The following is a 21729-nucleotide window of genomic DNA, read 5'->3' on the forward strand; positions in this document are numbered from 1 at the left end:
CCCAGATTGTGTGGCAGGCCCTGCAGATGGCACAGGGGACTGGTTCTTCCTCGTGGAAAGCCAGGCCTGGACACCTCTTGGGCATCGCCTGTTGGGGTGACCCTCCCACACCTAGCCTGGAACCCTAGCCAGCTTAGCCTCCGTCCGCTGAGAAATCAAGGTGACCATGTGGCTCAGCCCTCAGGGGCACTCACCACACAAGAGGTCCCTTTCAAGACCCCCTGTTCGGGGCTGGGGCCCCCAAGAAGGGTTGGAGCAGCTTCCTGGGGCTCTGTTCTTCCCCAGGAGTGGGGCCTGGGAGCTGAGGGCATCTCATCTCCCCACAGGCATCTGCTGCTGCTCCTAGCTGCCACCCAACCCTGTGAGATGCTGAGAGCAGGATACTTGTCTGTGCGGGGTGTGGGAAGGGAGAAAGCCCGGCGGAGGGTGGGGGGCTAAGAAGCAAAGGGCATGGAAGGGCCACTGTGCACTTTTGAAGCCTCTACTTGCCAGTGGTCACCCCACCTCTCCCTGCCCTCATCCAAGGACGGACAGGCCTGGCAGGTGGGCCGGAGCCGTGGGGCAGAAGCATCCCAGGCCTGGCCTCAGAGGAAGGAGGCCACAGTGAAAGTGGAGGCTGTCTGCACCCACCTCCCCAGCCTTTGTCACTGGGACCTCGGCCTGACCCCAAGCCCACCCCAGGCTGCTCACTGAGGTGGGTACCCTGCCCACTGCCAGCTCAGATGCAGTGTGTGTGGACTCCCTTCTCTCTGGGGGTGAATGGGAGTTCCCTCTCCTCCATATCAGGAGGCTAGGAGGGAGCTGGAGGGCCCTGGGATCTCCTTGACCCTGGTCATCAGCCCCAGCCCTGACAGGCCCTGCCTGTGCCATGTGTGGCCTGGGTTTGGAGCTTAGCACCCCACGGGAATTCTATTAAATATCCGATTTTATCTGAAAACTTCACCCACATGTTGCATTGCTCTGTCAGGCGTCTGTGTGTGTCCAGGCAGCAGTAACGCTACTAATGCTGGTGGCCATCACAGGAAGCCAGTCCGAACATGCCTGCTGCCCCCCCAGGGCCTGTTTCACCGTCATGACACCAGGCGTGGCAGAGACGGGGATGAGGAGCAGAGGCCTGGACCTCTAAGGGTCTCAGCAGTGGGAGGCCGGTCTGTCACGAGTGTTTGATGACCATGGAGAGGAGGTGGTGGAGGTAAGCGTGGCTGCTTCCAGGGGAAGGGCAGGCAGTGCTGGGGGAGGGGTTCTGTATTGCTGAAGTGCCTACTGTGTGCTAGGTCCTTTGTGGGCTTCATTTAATTTATTGCCACAGCCACGGGAGGGAGGAGTGGTTAGCGCTGTATTTCAGACGAGGAAACGAGGCTCCGGTGAAGACACTTGTCCAGTCCTCTGGCTGTCGAAGGTGGGGAAAGGACGTCAACCTGGGCTCAGGAGAGATGAGGAAGCTGAGGCCTAGAGCCTTGTCAGGCCTGGAGCTGCTGTCCTCCCGCCGGGGCAACACTGCCTGCCTTCATTTAGAGCAGCAGATCCTACAGCACCCAGGTCCTCACCTGTCAAAGGCAGACACCATTCCTGACCACGTGATGGCCTGGACGAGACCAGCGTCTGGGTGTCTGGGTGGGAACCGGGAGGGCCCGGCCAGGTCTGGCACATGGTGACTCTGCCTGCCCTTTGCAGCTGAGAGCTGGCCTCTCCTAGACCTCGCTGTCCACTGACACTCAGTGCCCCTGCAGCCTTCTCTTCCTGCCCCCATGAAGGTGGCATTCTCCTGGGGGCCGCTCCAGCCCTCTGCCTGGGGAGCAAGCAGAGGGGCCTGGGACCCCACCTGTGTTCCTGTCTCTATCCCTCCTCAGCTGTCACCAGCTTTAATTACCCCGGCTCCATCCGCCCCGGCCCCTGCGCAGCTGGAGAACCTCTTGGGCGGGCGCAGGGCCCCTCGTCTGGGCACGCAGCATTCCTGCATTCCTCCCTGGGGCCCACCGACCTGCCCTGCTGGTTGCGGGCTGCCTCGGGGTGCAGGGAACCCGGTATGTGTGTTGGGGGGGTGCACAGCTGCTGGATGGGGAACCTGGTGAGAGCCCGGCTGTGCCCCGGGAATCCCAGCTGCATTGCCCACATCCCTCTGCCACCCCGCATCACGACCGGAGCCTGGCAAGAAGTCAGTGATTCATCACTCGGGCCCTGGGGGCTGCCTGGAGGGGCGCAGGTGCTTCTAACAGCAGGGAAGGGAAGGCAAGAGAGAACCTTCCACAGTTGGGAGCAGCAAAGTGGCCCAGGAAGCCCCCCACAGGATGGGACCATCTAAGGTTCCAGGGACCCCAACCCCCCGGAGCAGGGCCCCCAGCCTAGTGGTATCTGGACAAGCCCTGTCTGGGGTGCACCTTCTCAGGGAGACCCTCTGCTCTTTGGGCTGCTGTCCTGGGGAGCCTCCCCCTTCCTGGGGCTGGGTGGACCAGCTGCGGAACGGCAGCTCCCCCTGGAGGGGCTGGGGAAGAAGTGGGGGGCGCTGCCCACCAGCCCCTCCCTACCCCGAGGCTACCCAGATGATCTGCCTCCAGCTCCAAACAGGAGGGGTGGCCACCTGCGAGTTTCTCTGGGGCCCAAGTGGTCACTGCCGGAGCTGCCTGTGTCCCTGTGTTGGGACAGGCTCCTCTCCACCTCTGTGTTTGGGCAGCTCTCCCCTTGTGTCTGGAATTTTTAGAAAAGGGAAAAAATGCAGACGAAAGCAGGCTTTTTATCTCATTGAATGCTCCAACACCCTCACTCGCTACACCATGGTGGTGGAAGATTCAAAGGAAGTTTCCTCCTGGTGGCTGTGATTATCATCTGCAGTTCTTGTTCTGGGACATCGCAAAGGTCACATTGTCCGTCCAGCCCCGCCCCGCCCTGACATTGCTCCAGGAGTGGGGACGGGGTCTGAACCACCCCAGCTCTCAGGGGCCCCGCCCTGGGGAACACACGTCTGCGGTGTTACCCACCACTGCCTGGGACCTGGCCAAGGGCTCCACACACCAAGACCAGGGTGAGGGGAGGTGGTGGGTGGGGACCAGCCCTGCCTCTCTTGGAGACCCCCAGGGCATTGCGCCAGGCCAGCCTGGAGTCGGGTGTGGAGTGGTTAGTGTGAGCATTACGTCCTCTTTTCCCTAATGTGGCTGAAAATGTCCCCGGGGCCAGTCCCCCAGGGCACAGTGCTGGACTCGATGCAGCAGAAAGAGTTGGGGTGTTTGACCAGGCACGGTGGCTCACCTCTGTAATCCCAGCACTTTGGGAGGCTGAGGCGGGTGGATCACCTGAGGTCAGGAGTTGGAGACCAGCCTGGTCGACAGGGCGAAACCCCATCTCTACTAAAAATACAAACATTAGCTGGGTGTGGTGGCGGGTGCCGGTAATCCCAGCTACTGGGGAGGCTGAAACAGGAGAATCACTTGAACCCGGGCGGCGGAGGTTGCAGTGAGCCGAGATCTCGTCATTGCATTCCAGCCTGGGTAACAAAGCGAGACTCTGTCTCAAAAAAAAAAAAGAGAGTTGGGGTGTTCCATCCTCAGGGAAGGGGTCAGAGCTACATCCCTGGGGTGCCCTGAGCTTGGGGGTCATGATAACCTTCACCCTGCATGCAGCCCTGGCCCACACCTAGAAGTCTTGTGGCCTTGAGCACACTGCGTTGCCTCTCTGAGCCTCGGTTTTACCATCTATAAAATGGAGAGGGTAACGTGAGAGATTGCTATTGGCTGGCTTCATTCATTGGGCCCTAAACCAAATGGTGGCTTAAATACCAGAGGCTTGCTCAATGGGTGGTGGGCAGGCAGCCAGGCTGGGACGGTGCCTCTCCCGCTCTACGGTGCCCCCCCTCCATGGTGCCCCCCAACCACGGCCTCCATCCCTGGGGTCCAGGTTTCATTTGTTTCTCAGCAAATGCTACAGAGCTTTTGTAGGCCCACCAGCAGGAGTGGGGCTGCCAGGCAGTGAGCTAGGGGGTGCTGGGAGGGCCCGAGGGGAGGCAGGGCACATCCTGCAGGGTCCCTGTGAGGACCTGGGCTGAGGGTGGGTTTGAGCAGAGGCTGACATGGTCTCACCCTCTGGCTGCTGGGTGGGAACAGACCGTGGGGAGGCCAGGGCGGAAGTAGGAGAACATCACCATCCCGGATCGCAGTGGAGACACAGGAAGTGGGGAGAAGTGGTCCAAGTTGTGGATATCTGAACATGGACTCAGCAGAATTTCCTGACAGATTGGATGAGGGGTGTGACTGAAAGGGAGACATCAAAGATGGTTCCATAACAGCGGCAGGAGCTCCAGCCATTGCATCTACATTCCAGGCAGCAGGAAGGAGAAAGGAGGGAAGGTAAAAGACTATTGAAAAGCTTTCAGCTGGGGCCGGGCATGGTGGCTCACACCTGTAATCCCAACAATTTGGGAAGCCGAGGCTGGTGGATCACTTGAGCCCAGGAGTCTGAGACCAGCCTGGCCAACATGGCGAAACCCTGTCTCTACAAAAAATACAAAAATTAGCCATGTGCACCTGTGGTCCCAGGTATGATCTTGCCACTGTACCTCAGCCTGGGTGACAGAGTGAGACCCTGATTCAGAGAAGGGGGAGGGGGAGGGGAAGGGGAAGGGGAAGAGGGAGGGGAAGGGGGAGGGGAAGGAGAAAGGGAAAGGGAGGAAGGAGAAAGGGAAGGGGGAGGGGAAGGAGAAAGGGAAGGGGAGGGGAAGGAGAAAGGGAAGGGGGGGGAGGGGGAAGGGGAGGGGAACGGGAAGGGCAAGGGGGAGGTGAAGGAGAAAGGGAAGGGGAAGGGGGAGGGGAAGGGGGAAGAGAAAGGGAAGGGGAAGGGGAAAGGGGAGGAGAAGGGGAGGGGAAGGCGGGAAGGCGGAGTGGAAGGGGGAAGGGAAGGGGAGGGGAAGGTGGAGGGGAAGGCGAAGGGGGAGGAGAAAGGGAAGGGGAAGGGGAGGAGAAACGGAAGGAGGAGGAGGAGGGGGAAGAGAAACGGAAGGAGGAGGGGGAGGGGGAGGGTCTTTTGGCAAGTCAGGAAGTCGGCCCAGCCCTTCTGCTTATGTTGCTCAGGTTGTAGTCACAGGACCATGCCTGGTGCACATGAGGATGGGGAGGTGATTGCTAGCTAGGAACTGCGCACTCAACAATGACAGAGAGATGCCTCCGGGTGGGGAAAGCAGCGCGTGGACACTGGTCAGCCGGCCACTCCAGGCAGTGGGAAGGTGCTCAGAGGCCCAAGGAGTCAACTCTGGTGGGCGCTGGCTGTGCAGCCGGTGCTGGTGCCCTGAACACGGCAGAGGGCCAGGCTGGGCCTCACTCAAAGGAAGCAGGGAGACAGGAGCAGGCCTGTGGGCTTCTCTCGAGAGCTGCCAGGCAGCCAGGCAGGCCGGGAATGACATTTGCCATGCTGTGCCCCTGGCTCTGGCACTGGGCGGCTCCTGAGGCCCAGGGAGGAGCGTGACCTGCCCACGGTTCCACCATCATCGAATGCGAGTCAGAGTCAGACCAACGCTGTGACTCCAGGACAATGCCGTGTCCACTCCTGGGGCTCAAAAGAGCATGACAGGGATTTGGGGGACAAGGGTGTTCACTTCTGCCCTCTAACAGGCTGAGGGGGAGGGCCTGGTTTCTCTGCTCACCTGTACTGAGATGGTGCTGGGGAGAGGCAGGCGGGAGCCCTAGCCCCCTCCAAGTGTTTGCCAGCCCAGACTCTGTCCTGTCCAGGAGTGTCCTGTCCACCTGCCTCCCTCTAGGGACCAGGGGGGCAGGCCTGGAGCACTGAGCTCAGGGCCCCCAGCCGTCTAGAGGGACAGCTTCCTCACGCCATGCACTTGGGCTGAGCTCAAGTCACTGCAGCCCCTGACCCCCAACTCAGACATCTCTTTGCAGCCCACCCACCACCCAAGAAGCTGCTGTGAAAGGACAGAGGCAACCAGGGCACTGGGAACACGTGGCACAGGCCAGAGAGCTCCTGAGGCCTGGGAGGCTGCCATGTTGGGTCCCAGATGGACACACCCCAGTATGCCCAGTCTCAGGGCCTGAGGCACCCACTGGTTCTAGAATTCTCTCAGGAGAAGAGAGCCCCTCACGGCCCCCTTCATCACAGGCTGCGCAGCCTCAGCCTGGCCAGCCCCGAGACCCTTCCAGCTTGCGGATCCCCCTCCTGCTCCCCTGACCCTGACTCTCCCAGGGTGGACTGGCCAGCTCTGGGTCTGGTCTGCAGGCAGGAGCCCTGCCCAGGAGGCCCCTGGGGCCGGCCCTCCTCTCCCCAACTCCATGCACGTGTATAAATGCCCTGCACAATCCGGGGCCTTTGCCCGTGCATTCTCTGCCCGGGCGCCCTCTACACCATTTGCTGAACCTGGGTGTGTGCTCTGGGCCCCTCTGCAGGTGCATCCTGTGCTTCTCTGGGAAAGCCCCACCTGTCTTGAGGTCCCCTATACCTGTGCTTCCCAGCACCTCGGAGACCCCAGAACCACTGAACAAAGAACATCAGGGTCGGGAGCTGCCACACGGAGGACCCCAGGGTGGCAGGCTCACAACAGCACAGGCGTCCTCCTACAGCTCCCAGGGCCGGGAGCCTGAAACCAAGGTGTCCACAGGGCCCTGCTGCCCCCAGAGGCTCTGGGCAGAGCCCTCCTGCCTTTCCAGCTCCCCCTGGTTCCCGTGCTCCTCGGCTTGTGGCCCCATCACTCTGGCCTCTGCCTTCATCTCATGTGAGTTTCTCCTCCTCTTCCATCCCTTATAAGGATGAGGGTCGTTGGGCTTAGGGACCCCTGGGATGATCCAGGATGACCTCATCTCCAGATAACCTCTCCATGACAGCTGCAAAGACCCTTGCTCCAGTTCTGAGATTCTGAGATTCTGGTTGGACATCACATACTGGAGGCCACCATTCCACCTACTACACAAAGAAACCCTCCCCTCCAGAACCCCTTTCCCTGCCTGACCAGCCCTTTGCAGCTCTCACACCCCCTGACAAATTTGGATCTGTTCCTTTATTCTACCCACCTGCCCTAGGCCGAGATCCCTGGAGTGGGCCCGGCTCTGTTCACTGCTCCCCCGGCCTCCTGCTGTTTCCCACATGCAGCCACGGTACAAGGCAGCTCATCCAACCACCTCCCCATCTGCAGACTCCAGGGATGTACACCCTGCCTCAGGGGCTCCGCCTGGGTCCTGGCTGGTGGAGGGCACAGCCGTTAAGGAAGGCCCTCAGCTGCAGGATGGGGCTGTGCCACGGAGACCAACCAGGCCCTCTAAGGCACTGTGGCCGGCCCAGATGTCAGCAGCTCCAGAAATGAGGCTGGGATAGATGGTGCCTAGTGACGCAAGGGGACTGTGGGGGCCACAGGGGACCCTGCTCACCTGGACCTACCGTGGAGGCCAGGGAGGGAGATGGACTCGAAGGGTGGAAGGGCCCAGAGAAGGCACGTTTGCAGAGCAGCGGCCGCATTTCCAGAGCTCAGGAGCCCAACAGGAATCCCCTCCGCCCATGGGACCACCGCCCTTGGGGCTGGGGGATGCTGCAGGGGAGAGCAGAGGGCAGAGAGGCCAGGAAAAAGGGAGGGCAGAGGGCAGAGAGGCCAGGAAAAGCGAGGTGCCCGCCTGCAAGTGCCCAAAGAAGGGACCAAGTCCGGGTCCCTGGACCAGAGCGGCCGCCTGGTGGGGCAGGCAGGAAGGGGCCAAGGCCAGCGCCAAGGGGGAGCAGGTGAGGGACCCTGGTGGGCATTGGTGGGAACTAGGCCACACTTCTCCCTGCTCACGCTTTAATCAAGGACATTCCTGTGGTTCTTGACAAGTGTCGCACATTACATGGGTGTCGTGAGCTGGGCTCCGTGAGAGTGTGCAGGCGGCTCAGGCACCCAGGGGTGGCTGGGGGCAGCGAGGGAGCGGCAAGGCCTCAAACCCGGGCGGCGGCCTGGCCTGCGTGCCAGGATGTGCGGCGTGAGTTTCCCGGGCTGCAGGAACAAGGTCCACAGACTGGGGAGCTTCACACAACAGAAACGACCTCGCAGTTCCCGAGGCCAGAGCCCATTGGGGTGGCTCCCTGAGGCTGTGAGCCAGGACTGTCCTGGGCTGCCCCCTCTTCCACAGGCTGAGGCCATCCTTGGCGTCTGTTGGCCTGTGGCCGCCTCGCCCAACCTCTGCCCTCATGTCCACACGGGTCCTCCCTGTGTGCATGTTGGTGTCTGGATCTGCATCGTCTACTGTGGGGCATCGAGGATAGGGCCCACCACACCAACATGGCCTCATCGTAACTAAGTGTAGTCGGCAGTGATCCTATTTCCCAATAAGGTCCCATTCTGAGGTCCTGGACTTCAACATGTGAATTTTGGGGGCCAAAACTCTACCCTGGCATGCAGAGAGAGAAGGTGGGCTTGGAGCCCCTCAGTGGGAAGTCCCTTGGGAAGTCACAGGCCCCCTTGGTGGGGCAATTGGGACATGCATGTGAGGGTCCTGGAGACAGGGAGCCTGTCTACCGAGGCTCTGCCAACAGCTATTTCTAAATTCCTCATGGAAAATACCCTGTGGCCCTCCTCATCCTGGAGCAAGCGACGGGCTGGGCTGGAGGGTGTCTGAGCCAGGCTGGTGCCAGGGAGCAGATGTGGGTGGCCCACCCCAGCCCCTTGTTCTTGTTTCCCACCTCCCAGGAAAGGGGGAGGGTGGGCGGAGCTGGCCCTCCTGGGCTCTCTCCTTGGGTCCCAGAGCCACCTGGGGAGGGGAGGCTCAACCCCCGACCTTGGCCAGCCGGCTGCAGGTCTCTCAGGGCTGGCACAGAACAGCTGGGCTTTGCCAGGTGTCCCCTAGCCTGATGCACAGCCCGGTGGGGCGGTCTCCAGGCCTCCCAGGATTCTCAGCTGCGCCGTCTCCCCAGCCCCCAAACCCGAGTGGTGGGCGCCAGGGGACTGGACTGTCAGTTTGTGGAGCTGGGGCTGCAGCCGGTGGTGTTTCCAACAAGGGTCTTTTGGCTGCCTGGCTCCAGGGAGAGGCCTCTGGAGGCAAGGGGTAACCTACCAGGGAAGCCTCAAAGGCTCCCCCATCCCTGCCCTGCACAGACTCCACCGGCCCCCTATGGTTCCTCCAGGTCCTCTTCAGTCATGACAGGCAGTGCCTGGGTGCCCGGCCTGCTCAGCACACCCTGGGCCTCAGCCCCACCCAAGCCTTGGCCCAGCATGGGAGCCACCACGGGAACACACACACGGGCTGGAGGGTGTCTGAGCCAGGCTGGTGCCGGAGAGCAGATGCGGCAGATCGAAGAGAAAAGCCCTGGGGCAGCGGCTTCTGGAGCTCTGGCCAAGGATGGGCGCTGAAGCACACCCCTGCCCGGCCCAGAGCACCAGGCCAGGGGCAGGGTGGGGGAACAGCTCGAAGCTCCCTGCGAAGTCTGTCCCTCCTCCTGGAGCCTCAGCTGCCCCTCCTAACACGGCCCTCTGTGGGAGCCCAGATGGCCCCAGTGTGGCCATCAGACATGGGCAGGCCCTGGTGGATTCTACTGTGTCAGGTGACATGGTGGCGCCCCGGCCACAGGCTGTGCCCCAGCTGCGGCGTTAAGAAGGGCTGTGGATCTAAATAAAATCCAGTCTCTGTGCTGGACCTGTTGTCAGTTTTATGGCTCTGGGGTTATAGAAACAGGGGGAAGAGACCCCCAGGGGGCAGGGTGGGCTGGACGAGGGGCCACCAGGTGGGGCCCTCCCCTCCCTCCATGGGATACCACCCTGGGTGATTCTAAAGGTGGGGAGTCCACTGAGAAAGGGAGATGGGAACCAGAGTACCTAGAGAATTCGGCACCTGAGCCCAGGTGAACTTTTAACTGCTGCCTGCTGGGGCGGTGAAAGCCCAGGCTCCACCTGAGGCTCCCCCAGCTCCCCAAGCCCACTGGGACCCCAATTTAGATTCCCAGGGGCCGTCCTGGCCTTTGCTCACGCCCCCAGCTTAGAAGTTGGAGACCCAGGTGGGAGAGCGTAGGACTGCCCAGGAAGCAGCGCTCGGAGGAGGGGGGGGCCAGTCCTCACTGGGGCTCCTATGCAGGACCTCCCAGAAACCGCATGGCAGACACCAGGGTTAAACAGGCTTCCAGCCGGCGAGGTGGCTCATGCCTGTAATCCCAGCACTTTGGGAGGCCAAGGTGGGCGGATCACTTGAGGTGAGGAGTTCAAGACCAGCCCGGCCAACATGGTGAAACCCCGTCTCTACTAAAAAACCCCACAAAATTAGCAGGGCGCGGTGGCGGGTGCCTGTGATCCCAGCTACTCGGGAGGCTGAGGCAGGAGAATCGCTTGAACCCAGGAGGCAGAGGTTGCAGTGAGCCGAGATCGCGCCACTGCACTCCAGCCTGAGTGACAGAGTGAGACTCCATCTCAAACAAACAAACAAACAAAAAACAAAAACCAAAACAAAAAAACCAGGCTTCAGCTGTGGAGGGCACCTGGGCTGTGCGGCTCCGTGGGCCAAGCTCTGCCCACCGCGGCACTCCTGAGCCCGCCCACCTCCCCCAGGCATCCTTTCCTGAAGCAGGCCAGGGCTTGTGGGGGTTCCACCGCAGCTGGGGCCCCGCATTTCTTTGGTGGGAGTTGTGGTGGGGCAGAGGGTGCTTGCATGCCCGGTGTGGGAGGAGGAGGAGCCTCACCACAGACATGCAGCGGGTGCAGCAGACCCATGCTCTTGGAGACTGAGGTTCCCAGAGACCGCAGAGGTCCGAGCCAGCCCTCCGTCCCTCTTCCCAGACGGTGCCCAGGGGTGTCATCCCCTGTGACCTAACAGAAAGTTGCTGCCCTTGCAGCAGCCATGTCGGTGGTGGGAGCCCTAGAGCGGGCTCAGGGTGGTTCCGTAGCATGCCTGGGTGACACAGTCTTGGTGCTCAGGCAGCCATGCATGGCTCCCGTGGGACAATGATATCGCATCAGTTCTGGCGACCACACTCACGTTTGAGCATTAAGGCTGGAAGACGGCCACGGCGCTTCCTTTCTCCTCCCCTCCTCCTGCTCACACTTCATCCCAAAGCATTTAGGCTGGGCAGGGTTGGGGGCAGCCCAGGGTGGGGTGCAGGAGCCCGAGGGAGGTGGGAGCAAGGGAGTTACAAACCAGGAAAGGGGAGCACCAGGAGGAGCCCCGTGCTGGGACCTCTACAGGTGTTTGGAGGTGTTGGTGCGAAGCCTCGGTGCATATAGCCAGATGCGGAGTTAGAGAGCTAGAGGTGGATGTGTGGTGCACACACACATGCATCCAACACACCATCCACCCACACACACACCACACACATGTGCAACACACCATCCACCAACACACGCATGCACATGCGTGCAACACACCACCCACCCACACATGCACACACACGTGCAACACACCACCCACCCACACATGCGTGCAACACACCACCCACCCACACAGGCGTGCAACACGCCACCCACCCACACGCACCACACACACGTGCAACACACCACCCACCCACCCCACAGACGTGCAACACACCACCCATGCACCACACACAGGCGTGCAACACACCATCCACCCACAAACGCACCACACACACAGGCACCATGCACCACACAATCATACATGGCCATACACACCACACACACTATACACAGACACACACACACACACACACCCCACAAATGCCATACACACACACGCAGACAACCACAGACACATGCACCACACACACACACCACAGACATACACCCCATACATACCACACACACATCATACACACACCGCCCCCCAACATCTCTTCTTGCTCTGTCCAGAGGGAACCCAGACGCCACAAGCACACTCCCCTTCCCCTCAGGAGGTTCCCTCTCCCAGAAACCAGGGCTCCTGGGGAAATGGCGAGCCCAGCCTGGGCAGGAAAAGCACAAGAACATCCCACGGAGCCGGGAAGCAAGAATGCTGGGGGCACATCAGGGACACACGGAAGGACCCAGGGGCCAGCCGACAGGGCTCCCACAAGGCCGAGCCTGGGACAACCTGAGCATCTCAATAGTGAGTCAGGGGTCGACCCACAGAATAAGACAGGAACCCTGAGCCTGTACTGCTGGAGGCTGACCGAAAGCTAAGGCCCAGGATACTCAGTGTGGAAGCCGCCCCCATCCCCACAGAGCACTCACCAGGTCCACAGAAGCGGTGGCTGCGGCAGCCAAGCCCAGCCCAGCAGGCGACGGGAAGCTCAGGAGCCCTGGGCCCCACGGCCACTGTGCACCACAGGTGGGATTCAGTGTCCAAAAGGCCTCACTTCTGTGACAGGGACACATGGCCTGAATCAGCGTGAGGGTGGCCGGCAGCATTGCAGCCCCCTAAGGTGTGCACCCCTCATCCCGGAACCCGTGAATATGTGACCTCACTCGGCAAAAGGGACTTTGCAGATGTGATTAAGGTTAGACCTTGAGATGGGAGATGATCCCAGATTATCCAGATGGGCTCCATCTAATTGCACAAAATCTTAGGGTTGGAAAACCTTCCTCGGCTGGGCCGGAGATGGGACAGGAGGACTGGCTCCTCTCCATGGGGAAGGTAGGGAAAGGGGCCGTGAGCCAGGGAACAGGAGGCCTTCAGAAGCTGGGGACAGCCTCAGGGGACAGCTGGCAAGAAAACAGGAACCATGGTCCTGTGACCCTAAGGAGCTGGACTCAGCCAACGGCCAAAGAGCAGGAAGCAGGCTGTCTCCCGGAGCTTCCAGAAGGCAGGCAGCCTTCCGACACCTCGATCTGTGCTGGACTTCTGACCTCCAGAGCCCAGGCGTAACGAATTTTTGTTGTTGAAGCTACTTAGTTTGTGGTAATTTGTTTAATGAAAAACTACAGCAATGAAGAGACATCAAACCCACATCGAAGGACACAGGGTTGGTTATTATCAAGCACCGAAATTCCTCAGAACAAACAGCTAAATAGGAAAACGAGCAAAAATGAGTAAGCATTTCACAGAAGAAAAATGGACAATAAAAATATGAATAAATAATTTACCTAATTTGTAATAAGAACAAATTAGAGCCACAAAGAGATTCCATTTCATTCATTGGACTGGCCAAACTAACAATAACCAAATGTTGGAGCAGAGGCCCAAAAGCTAAGCCCTGAGGCCGCACTGGGCCAGCTGCTGTTTTTGTAAATAAAGTTTTATTGGAACACAGAGACACCCACTTGTTTACATATTGTCTCTGGCTGCTTCTGATCTGCAATGGCAGAACTGAATATTTGTGAGGCCATTTGGCACTGCGAGAGACTAATGACACAACTGAATATTTGCGAGAGACCATTTGGCCCGCAAGGCAAAAAATATTTACTATCTGACTCTTACTAGAAAGTTTGCCAACCTTTGCTGTAAACCAGGAAGAGCTCTTATAGCTACTTTGAAGAGCAATTTGGCAAGATCTAGTAAAGTCATTTAGGTATGCATATGCATACTCTGCAATTCCACTTGTAGGTATTTACCCTAGAGAGACTTGAACAAACACACATTCAGGAGATAAGTCTGGTCACTGCATCACTGTCTCTAAGGCAAGTGACTGGACACAACTCAGGTGCCCTTGGCAGGAGAATGGATGCGGATCTGGGCTATTTAAGTAATGGAGTTCAACAGAGCAGCAAGAACGAGACTCAGAGCACATGCAACATGACGGCAATTCTTGTGAACAAAGTTGAATTGGCCAGGTGCGGTGGCTCATGCCTGTAATCCCAGCTCTCAGGGAGGCAGAGGCAGGACGACAGCTTGAGCCCAGGAGTTCGAGACCCGCCTGGGCAATACAGCAAGACCCCATTCTTCACAAAAAGGAAAAAAAAAAGACAAAAAAAGAAATTTAGGTGTAACAAAGTTGAATGAAAAAGAAAGTTGCAGAAGCGCACATATATGTAATTCCATTCTTACAATAGTCCAAAATGCAAAGGTGCCCCATCCCAATACACTACTGAACTAGTTAGGGTACAGTTTTGGGTTCATGAAACAGAGTCCAAAATCATGGTGAGTGCAAGGAGCAGCTTTGTCTCTCCCTCCCGGAGCAGTTGGGAGGAGGTAGTCGTGGATGAGCATGGCGGCTTGGCTCCACGAGTTGTTCAGGGATCCAGGATCCTTGTAGCTTGGTGCTCCACTCTGCCACGGTATCACCCTTGTCTGCATGTCCGAGATGGCTTCCTACCATCATGTCTAGGTTCCAAACAGCATGATGAAGGAGCGGCACACCCCCTCCTAAGAAATGACCTAGAAGTTTCTCCTGTCATTTCTGCTTCTTATTGTCCAGAACTTGGTCACATAGCCAGCCCTACTTGCAAGGGACACTGGCAAGTGTATTTTTTTTTTTTTTTTTTTTTTTGAGACAGAGTCTCACTCTGTCGCCAGGCTGGAGTGCTGTGGCACGATCTCGGCTCACTGCAACCTCCGACTCCCTGGTTCAAGCGATTCTCCTGCCTCAGCCTCCTGAGTAGCTGGGATTACAGGCACACACCACCACGCCCGGCTAATTTTTGTATTTTTAGTAGAGACAGAGTTTCACCATATTGGCCAGGATGGTCTCGATCTCCTGATCTCGTGATCCACCCACCTCGGCCTCCCAAAGTGCTGGGATTACAGGCGTGAGCCACCGCGCCCAGCCTTTTTTTTTTTTTTTTTTTTTTTTTTTTTTTTTTTTTTTTGAGACAAAGTCTTGCCCTGTTGCCCAGGCTGGAGTGCAATGGCACGATCTCGGCTCACAGCAACCTCTGCCTCCCGGGTTCAAGTGATTCTCCTGGCTCAGCCTCCTGAGAACCTGGGATTACAGGTGCGTGCCACCACGCCTAGCTAATTTTTAGTATCTTTAGTAGAGATGGGGTTTCACCATGTTGGCCAGGCTGGCCTCAAATTCCTGACCTCGTGATCTGCCTGCCTCAGCCTCTCCAAGTGCTGGGATTACAGGTGTGAGCCACCACGCTTGGCTGGAATTGTATTCTTTATCCTAGGCAGTTATACATGCAGGCCAATTCCTATTAATTTGGAAAATGGAATAAATGAATATTTAAGAGACAGATAGTCAGCTGGGCACAGTGGCTCACGCCTGTAATCCCAGCACTTTGGGAGGCCGAGGTGAGCAGATCACTTGAGCCCAGGAGTTTGAGAACAGCCTGGGCAACATGACGAAATCCCATCTCTACAAAAAAAGTGAAAATTAGCTGGGCATGGTGGCACACACCTGTAGTTTCAGCTACTGAGGGCCTGAAGTGGGAGGATCACTTTAGCCCAGGAGAGAAAGGCTGAAGTAAGCTGAGATTGTGCCACTGCACTCCAGACTGGGCGACAGAGTGAGACTCTGTCTCAAAAAAAAAAAAAAAAAAAAAAAAAAAACCAGAGACAAATAGTCTTCCCCATAATTGTTTAGGGATATATCCATATATGGTAAACCTTTTAAAGAAAAGTAATGAGTTCATAAAATCTGGATGGTGATGTCTCAGGATAGCAGGGAAGAGGGGAAGAAGGTGCTGGAACTGGGGAGGAACTGAAAGGGAGGATCTAAGCCTTTGGTAATATTTTATTCTTAAAGCTCAATAGCGGGTCCATGGTATTTGTTATTCGTGAAAACATACATTTAAGTTTCCCAGCCTACCTTGCATGCATAACATTTTATGAAAATTACATAATAAAAAGGAGGTTATGAAATGTGTATGCCATTTCATTTATATAAAAGTAAATGGGCTGGGTGCCATGGCTCACACCTGTAATCCCAGCACTTTGGGAGGCCGAGGTGGGCGGATCACCTGAGGTCGGGAGTTTGAGACCAGCCTGGCCACTATGGTGAAACCCGGTCTCTACTAAAAATACAAAAATTAGCCGGGTGTGGTGGCGGGAGCCTGTAATTCCAGCTACTCGGGAGGCTGAGGCATGAGAATAGCTTGAACCTGGGAGGTGAGGTTGCAGTGAGCCGAGATCACACCACTGCACTATACAGCCTGGGTGACAGAGCAAGACTCTGACTGAAAAAAAAAAAAAAAACCAGAGGCATTTGTTATTTTGCCGGCGTATTTAATTAGTCTTTACCCAGGCATTTCCTCCTGTTCTTCTCCTGAAGGTGGGGCACAGCCTTACCTCGTGGCTGCACTGCCAGTGCCTGAGGAACGGGCCTCTGTTCTAAGACACCTTGTGCTACAGGTGCTGCAGACACGGCCTCCTTTCCTCCGCCGTCCTCCCCCAGCAGCCTGGAATCACTTGCTGCTTCCCAGCCATTCGGTCTACGCGCTCATTCAGCGGACTCAGAGTGAGCAGCTAGGTGCCAGGAATCCACAGATCTACCAGGACCCTTCTCTGTTCTCTCCTCCCCCCGGTCTCCATTTCTACCCGAGGAATTCTCATTTGTCCTTCAAGCTCCAGCCTAGAAGCCACCTCCTCTGGAAGCCCTCCCGGGTTTCCCTGGTCACGTAAGCCTCCACCTCTCCTGTCCCCTCCAGGAATGTCTCTTGCTCTTTTCGTGTGAAAAGGTGAAGTTCAACACGGCCACTGCTCTGGGCGCAGTTCTGAAGCGCACCGCCTCCCCTTAGAGCTGTGTGGCCTTAGCGGAGTGGCCAAGCCTCTCTGTGCCCAGCGTTTCATTCCTACCTCGTAGGTGCTAATTCCTCAGAACAGGCTATTTTTCGGCTCAGGCAGTCAAGGCCCCCGCCCCCGTGCCCTGGCGCCAAGCACCCGCCCCAAAATCAGTCCTGGGAATAAAGGTCTAAAAGGAACCCTTAAACCCGCTCCTCCCCGGAGGGCACAGCGCCTTCCCTTCTCTCCAGCCTGCGACTGCCCATTCAAACCGAGGCCTCGCGGGGCGAGTCCCTTGTTCTCCAGCTCGATGAACTGGGGGGCCCTGGGCACAGGTCGGCTGGAACAGCTCGGCGCACCGGACAGCTGCGCCGCCCTCTGATCCCCCCCCCTCCCCCGGCCCAGTTTCCGCCCACCCCTGCGGGCCCGCCTCTCAATGGCTCGCGTCCCACCAAACCCTATCCCCTGGTCGTCACTTCCGGGCAACGGAGCCCGGGGAAGGCGGAAGTGTGAGCGCCGCGGCGGCAGCTGAGTTGGGCTGAGGTGTCCCTAGCTGGCTCCGCGGCTCTTCCGGGTCTGGGCTCGGAGATTCACAGGCGGCCCGCGAGACCAAGCGAGGGACGCATGGCCCTGAGGCAGCCGCGGGGCTTGGCGGGGTCCGGAGGTTGACCTTGCCCCCGCAGCCGGCCTTCGAGGCTGCATCCTCCAGGCAGCCTCCGGGGCCCGCGCCCGCGCCTGCTCAGGCTCCCGTGTCCCTGCCCATCCCCTCCCCACCGGCGTCCCGGACGTTGGGACCTGTGACCGTGGTCTCGGGCTGGGCTTCCAAAGCCGGCCGCAGCCCGGCGACCCCCGAGGCCTCTCGCCCCGGGCCCCTAGACCTCTCACTATGACCGCGGCCGCCGCCTCCAACTGGGGGCTGATCACGAACATCGTGAACAGCATCGTAGGGGTCAGTGTCCTCACCATGCCCTTCTGCTTCAAACAGGTGAGTCCGGTGGGCCCGGAGATCACCGCCCTCGCCTCCCCCGCAGAGGGGGCGTCTGGCTGGGTCGTCCTGGTTAAAGTTCCCGCCGGGGCAGGGCTTCGCTGGGCGGGTGCAGGCGGCCGCGGGCGGGGCGACCCTCTGGGTCCCGGCGCAGTTCCCGCAGAGAATCCGTGGATGAGAAGCGCACGGCGTCGGCCCTGGCAGCCCCTGTCAGCCCAGGCTGGAAAGTTCCCCACAGTCAAAAACTCGATACCGAAGCAAAGTGTAACAAAGCAAAATGATCCTCCAGAACCGGAAGGGAACTGCAGGACTCCGTGTTTTTACATTTTATCGTGTTTTTAAAAACTCTGACCCAACTGCACCTGTCTTCAGAAGCACGCAACTCACCCCTCCCAGGCTTCGACACTAGATAGGGGCCTTGGTTGCAAGGTGATTAAAAACGTCCACCAGGTTATACACCTAAGATCTGCATTTCACAAAAACTGCACATTTGGCCGGGCGCGGTGGCTCACACCTGTAATCCCAGCGCTTTGGGACGCCGAGGCGGGTGGATCACCTGAGGTCAGGAGTTCGAGACCAGCCTGACCAACATGGTGAAACCCCATCTCTCCTAAAAATACAAAAATTAGCCAGGGGTAGTGGCACATGCCTGTAATCCCAGCTACTTGGGAGGCTGAGACAGGAGAATAGCTTGAACTGGGGAGGCAGAGGTTTCAATGAGCCGAAGGTTGCAGTGAGCCGAGATCATGGCATTGTACTCCAGCCTGGGCGACAGAGCGAGACTCCGTCTCAAAAACAAACAAAAAAAACCCTGTGTATTTGATCTAATGTGTGCAGACATTATCACAGTTGGAAAAAATCTCATATACAAAAAGTTTAGCGTCATTCCAGCATTGAATAACACATGAAATAAAATGGCCATTTCTAAGTGTCATCTGTTTAATCTACAATAAACAAGCATTTAGTGCTTTGGAAAAGAAAGGCTGACTGAAACGTTACTAAGTAGGTAGAAAAATGAAAACGATGTATATTTTGAAACAAAATGGCACCAGTAGTTTAATTTTAGATTAGCAAACACTGTGTTTTTCAAATTCATTATCTTTGGGATAAAAATATCCAAAAAATTTTTTCAGCCTGGGCAACATAGTAAGACCCCCATCTCTACAAAAAAAATTAAAAGTTAGCTGGGCATGGTGGTGCATACCTATAGTCTCAGCTGCTCGGGAGGCTGAGGCAGGAGGATCATTTGAGCCCAGGAGTTTGAGATTACAGTGAGCTATGATTGCACCACTGCACTCCAGCCTGGGCAACACAGCAGGACCCCATCTCTAAAAAAAAACAACAAAAAAACAACTTTTTTATTTTTTGATCGAGGAATTTTCAAACCCTCCCGTAGAGCCCTCCAGGCTGTTGTGCCTGAGTTGTTTGCCTGATATGGTTGGTGAGCCTGTTGGGGGAAGACAGGGCTACATGCCTCCAGAGCCCCTGGGGCAGCATCTGGTCTGGGCGTGGAGAATCCCAGCTTTCTGCCAGCCACCCCTGGGTGTTTCTGGAACGACTCCATGTCCCAGTGTCCACTGTGACTTGCCTGGCAGCAGAACTGCATTCTGGGATGTGGAGCAGTGGCTGGTCCTCCTCTTGCGAGTCAAAGGTTATCTTTGTTTTTTCAAGATGGAGTCTCGCTCTGTCACCCAGGCTGGAGTGCGATGGCGCAGTCTCGGCTCACTGCAACCTCCGCCTCCCGGGTTCAAGTGATTCTCCTGCCTCAGCCTCCCAAGTAGCTGGGATTACAGGCATGTGCCACTACGCCAGCTAATTTATTTATTTATTTATTTGCTTATTTGTATTTAGTAGAGACAGGGTTTCACCATGTTGGTCAGGCTGGTCTCGAACTCCTGATCTCAGGTGATCCACCCATCTCGGCCTCCCAAAGTGCTGGGATTACAGGCATGAGCCACTGCGCCTGGTCCCAGATGCTGTCATCTTTGACGCCTGTCGGTGAAGTATCACCGTGGAAGGGGCTCTGGTTTAGACACCTGTGAAAGTACATCTTAGGGCCCAGATTGTCCAGCTGTCTCCAGCCTTGGACCACCTGCCATGTGGTGGACACTAGGCCCCTGCCAGAGCATGTGCTGATTAGCCAGGCATCTGCACAGACCTGTCAGGAAGTGAAGGACTAGAGACGTCCCTCTGAGTCCTGAGGGCTGCCGAGAGGGAGGCCCAGTTGCTCTGATCTGGCCGCAGCGTCTCCTCCACGGCAGCCTCCTTGGACCGGGGCGCAGGGAGAGGCCAGCAGGCGATTTGGGGATGTGTGTGTTTGGTGTTTGGCAGCATTGTCATTGAAAAACTTTGGATTAGTGTTTTTTTTTGTTTGTTTTAGTAGTTTTGATATATTTACATATATACATAGCTGGGCGCGTTGGCTCACACCTGTAATCCCAGCACTTTTGGAGGCTGAGGTGGGTGGATCACGAGGTCAGGAGTTCAAGACCAGCCTGGCCAAGATGATAAAACCCCATCTCTACTAAAAATACAGAAATTAGCTGGGTGTGATGTCAGGCGCCTGTAGTCCCAGCTACTCGGGAGTCTGAGGCAAGAGAATTGCTTGAACCCGGGGAGTGGAGCTTGCAGTGAGTCAAGATCACGCCACTGCACTCCAGCCTGGGCAACAGAGTGAGACTGTCTCCAAAAAAAAATAATAAAAATCTATATATAATAAACATTGAAGTTTGACATACAAAAATGTGTACACACTTCTTCAGATGTGCTGTTGACGAATTTTCATATGACGAACAAACCCGCGTGACTAGCTCCCAAATTAAGGAGCGCACTCTGTGGCCATGGCGGCCTACCCGGGGTACACTGCTGACCCCTAGTGCGCCACGGTGGTGCTGCCTGGTTTGAACTAAGGCGGGTGGATCCTGCTGTGCAGGTGTCTAGTGCTAGTGTCTGGCTTGCGTTCTGGTGTTTGCTGCACCTCCGTGTGTGTCTGTGTGTAGTTCACCCCTGTGAGGCATTTATGGTGTCTCCTATTGGGAGCTCTTGTGATGCCCTGAGGAGTTGGACAGGCGTTGGCAGGGGGTGCGTTTCTGCTGGGTGCGTGCCTGTGTGGAATGGCCGGGCCCCAGGGTGAGTGTGCTCCGCTCTGGAGCTGCCATGTGGATGCAATGGTGCACATGCCGGCCCGCATCCCTGGTAGCATTGGGTATCATGTCTTTTCCGCTGGAGCCATTCTGATGAGTGCTTGGTGATATCTCATGAGTTTTTGGTATTAATAGACTTACTTTTGTTTTTTCTTTTTTTTGAGATGGAGTCTTACTCCGTCACCCAGGCTGGAGTGCAATGGTTCAATCTCAGCTCACTGCAACCTCCACCTCCCAGATTCAAGCGAGTCTCCTGCCTCAGCCTCCCAAGTAACTGGGATTACAGGCGCCCACCACCAAGCCTGGCTAATTTTTTGTGTGTGTTTTCAGTAGAGGTGGGGGGGTCTCGCCATGTTGGCCAGGCTGGTTTCGAACTCCTGACCTCAAATAATCCACCTGCCTCAGCCTCCCAAAGTGCTGGGATGACAGGCGTGAGCCAGTGCGCCCGGCCGGACTTATGTGTTTGAGCAGTTTTAAGTCTACAGAACAACAAACTGGAAAGTGCAGCGCCCCCGCCCCCCCACGTCCTGCTAGATTCACGTGACTGACATCTCGCACTAGTGTGGCGGTCCTTGTATTTTAAGTGTCACCTCGATGGAGGTAGTGGACATGCAGGAAGATTCACTCTCTTTTTTTTTTTCTTGAGGCGGAGTCTTGCTCTGTCGCCAGGCTGGAGTGCAGTGGCGCAATCTCGGCTCAACTGCAACCTCTGACTCCCAGGTTCAAGTGATTCTCCTGCCTCAGCCTCCCGAGTAGCTGGGATTACAGGCACACACCACCATGCCCAGCTAATTTTTGTATTTTTAGTAGAGATGGGATTTCACCATGTTGGCCGGGGGGGTCTCTATCTCCTGACCTCGTGATCTGCCCGCCTCGGCCTCCCGAAGTGCTGGGATTACAGGTGTGAGCCATCGTGCCCGGCTGATTGACTCTCTTTAGGGTGCAGGTCACAGGCTTGCTGTGTAACCACCACAGTCAAACATAGAACACACAGCTCCATCCCCTAGAGGGTCCCCATGTGCCTGTTTGTCATCAGCCAATCTCCACACCCCCAGCCCCTGGCAACACTGAGCTGTTCCCTGGCCTAAAAGTTTGCCTTTTCTGAGTGTCCTGTAAACAGAATGACACTGTTTGTAGC

The 21729-nt window shown here is 57.0% G+C and overlaps 1 protein-coding gene and 1 pseudogene across 3 annotated transcripts in view; both read left to right on the forward strand.

Moving 5' to 3' along the window:
* The first annotated feature begins 1172 nt into the window (after positions 1-1172).
* Positions 1173-7812, forward strand: LOC100593614 (annotated as a pseudogene).
* A 9128-nt stretch (positions 7813-16940) lies between these two features.
* Positions 16941-21729, forward strand: part of SLC38A10 (solute carrier family 38 member 10) — a 50954-nt gene continuing 46165 nt past the window's right edge. The window contains exon 1 of one of the 3 annotated variants that reach the window (XM_030828455.1): positions 16941-17448. In XM_030828455.1, coding sequence (XP_030684315.1) covers positions 17350-17448 — 99 coding nt within the window. In that variant the 5' untranslated portion in view covers positions 16941-17349. Of the gene's footprint in view, positions 17449-20816; positions 20862-21729 lie in introns of those variants that run through there. The other 2 variants (XM_030828457.1, XM_030828458.1) reach the window with 2 other exon arrangements.

Source organism: Nomascus leucogenys, chromosome 14, assembly GCF_006542625.1.
Source record: "Nomascus leucogenys isolate Asia chromosome 14, Asia_NLE_v1, whole genome shotgun sequence".
NCBI lineage: Eukaryota > Metazoa > Chordata > Mammalia > Primates > Hylobatidae > Nomascus > Nomascus leucogenys.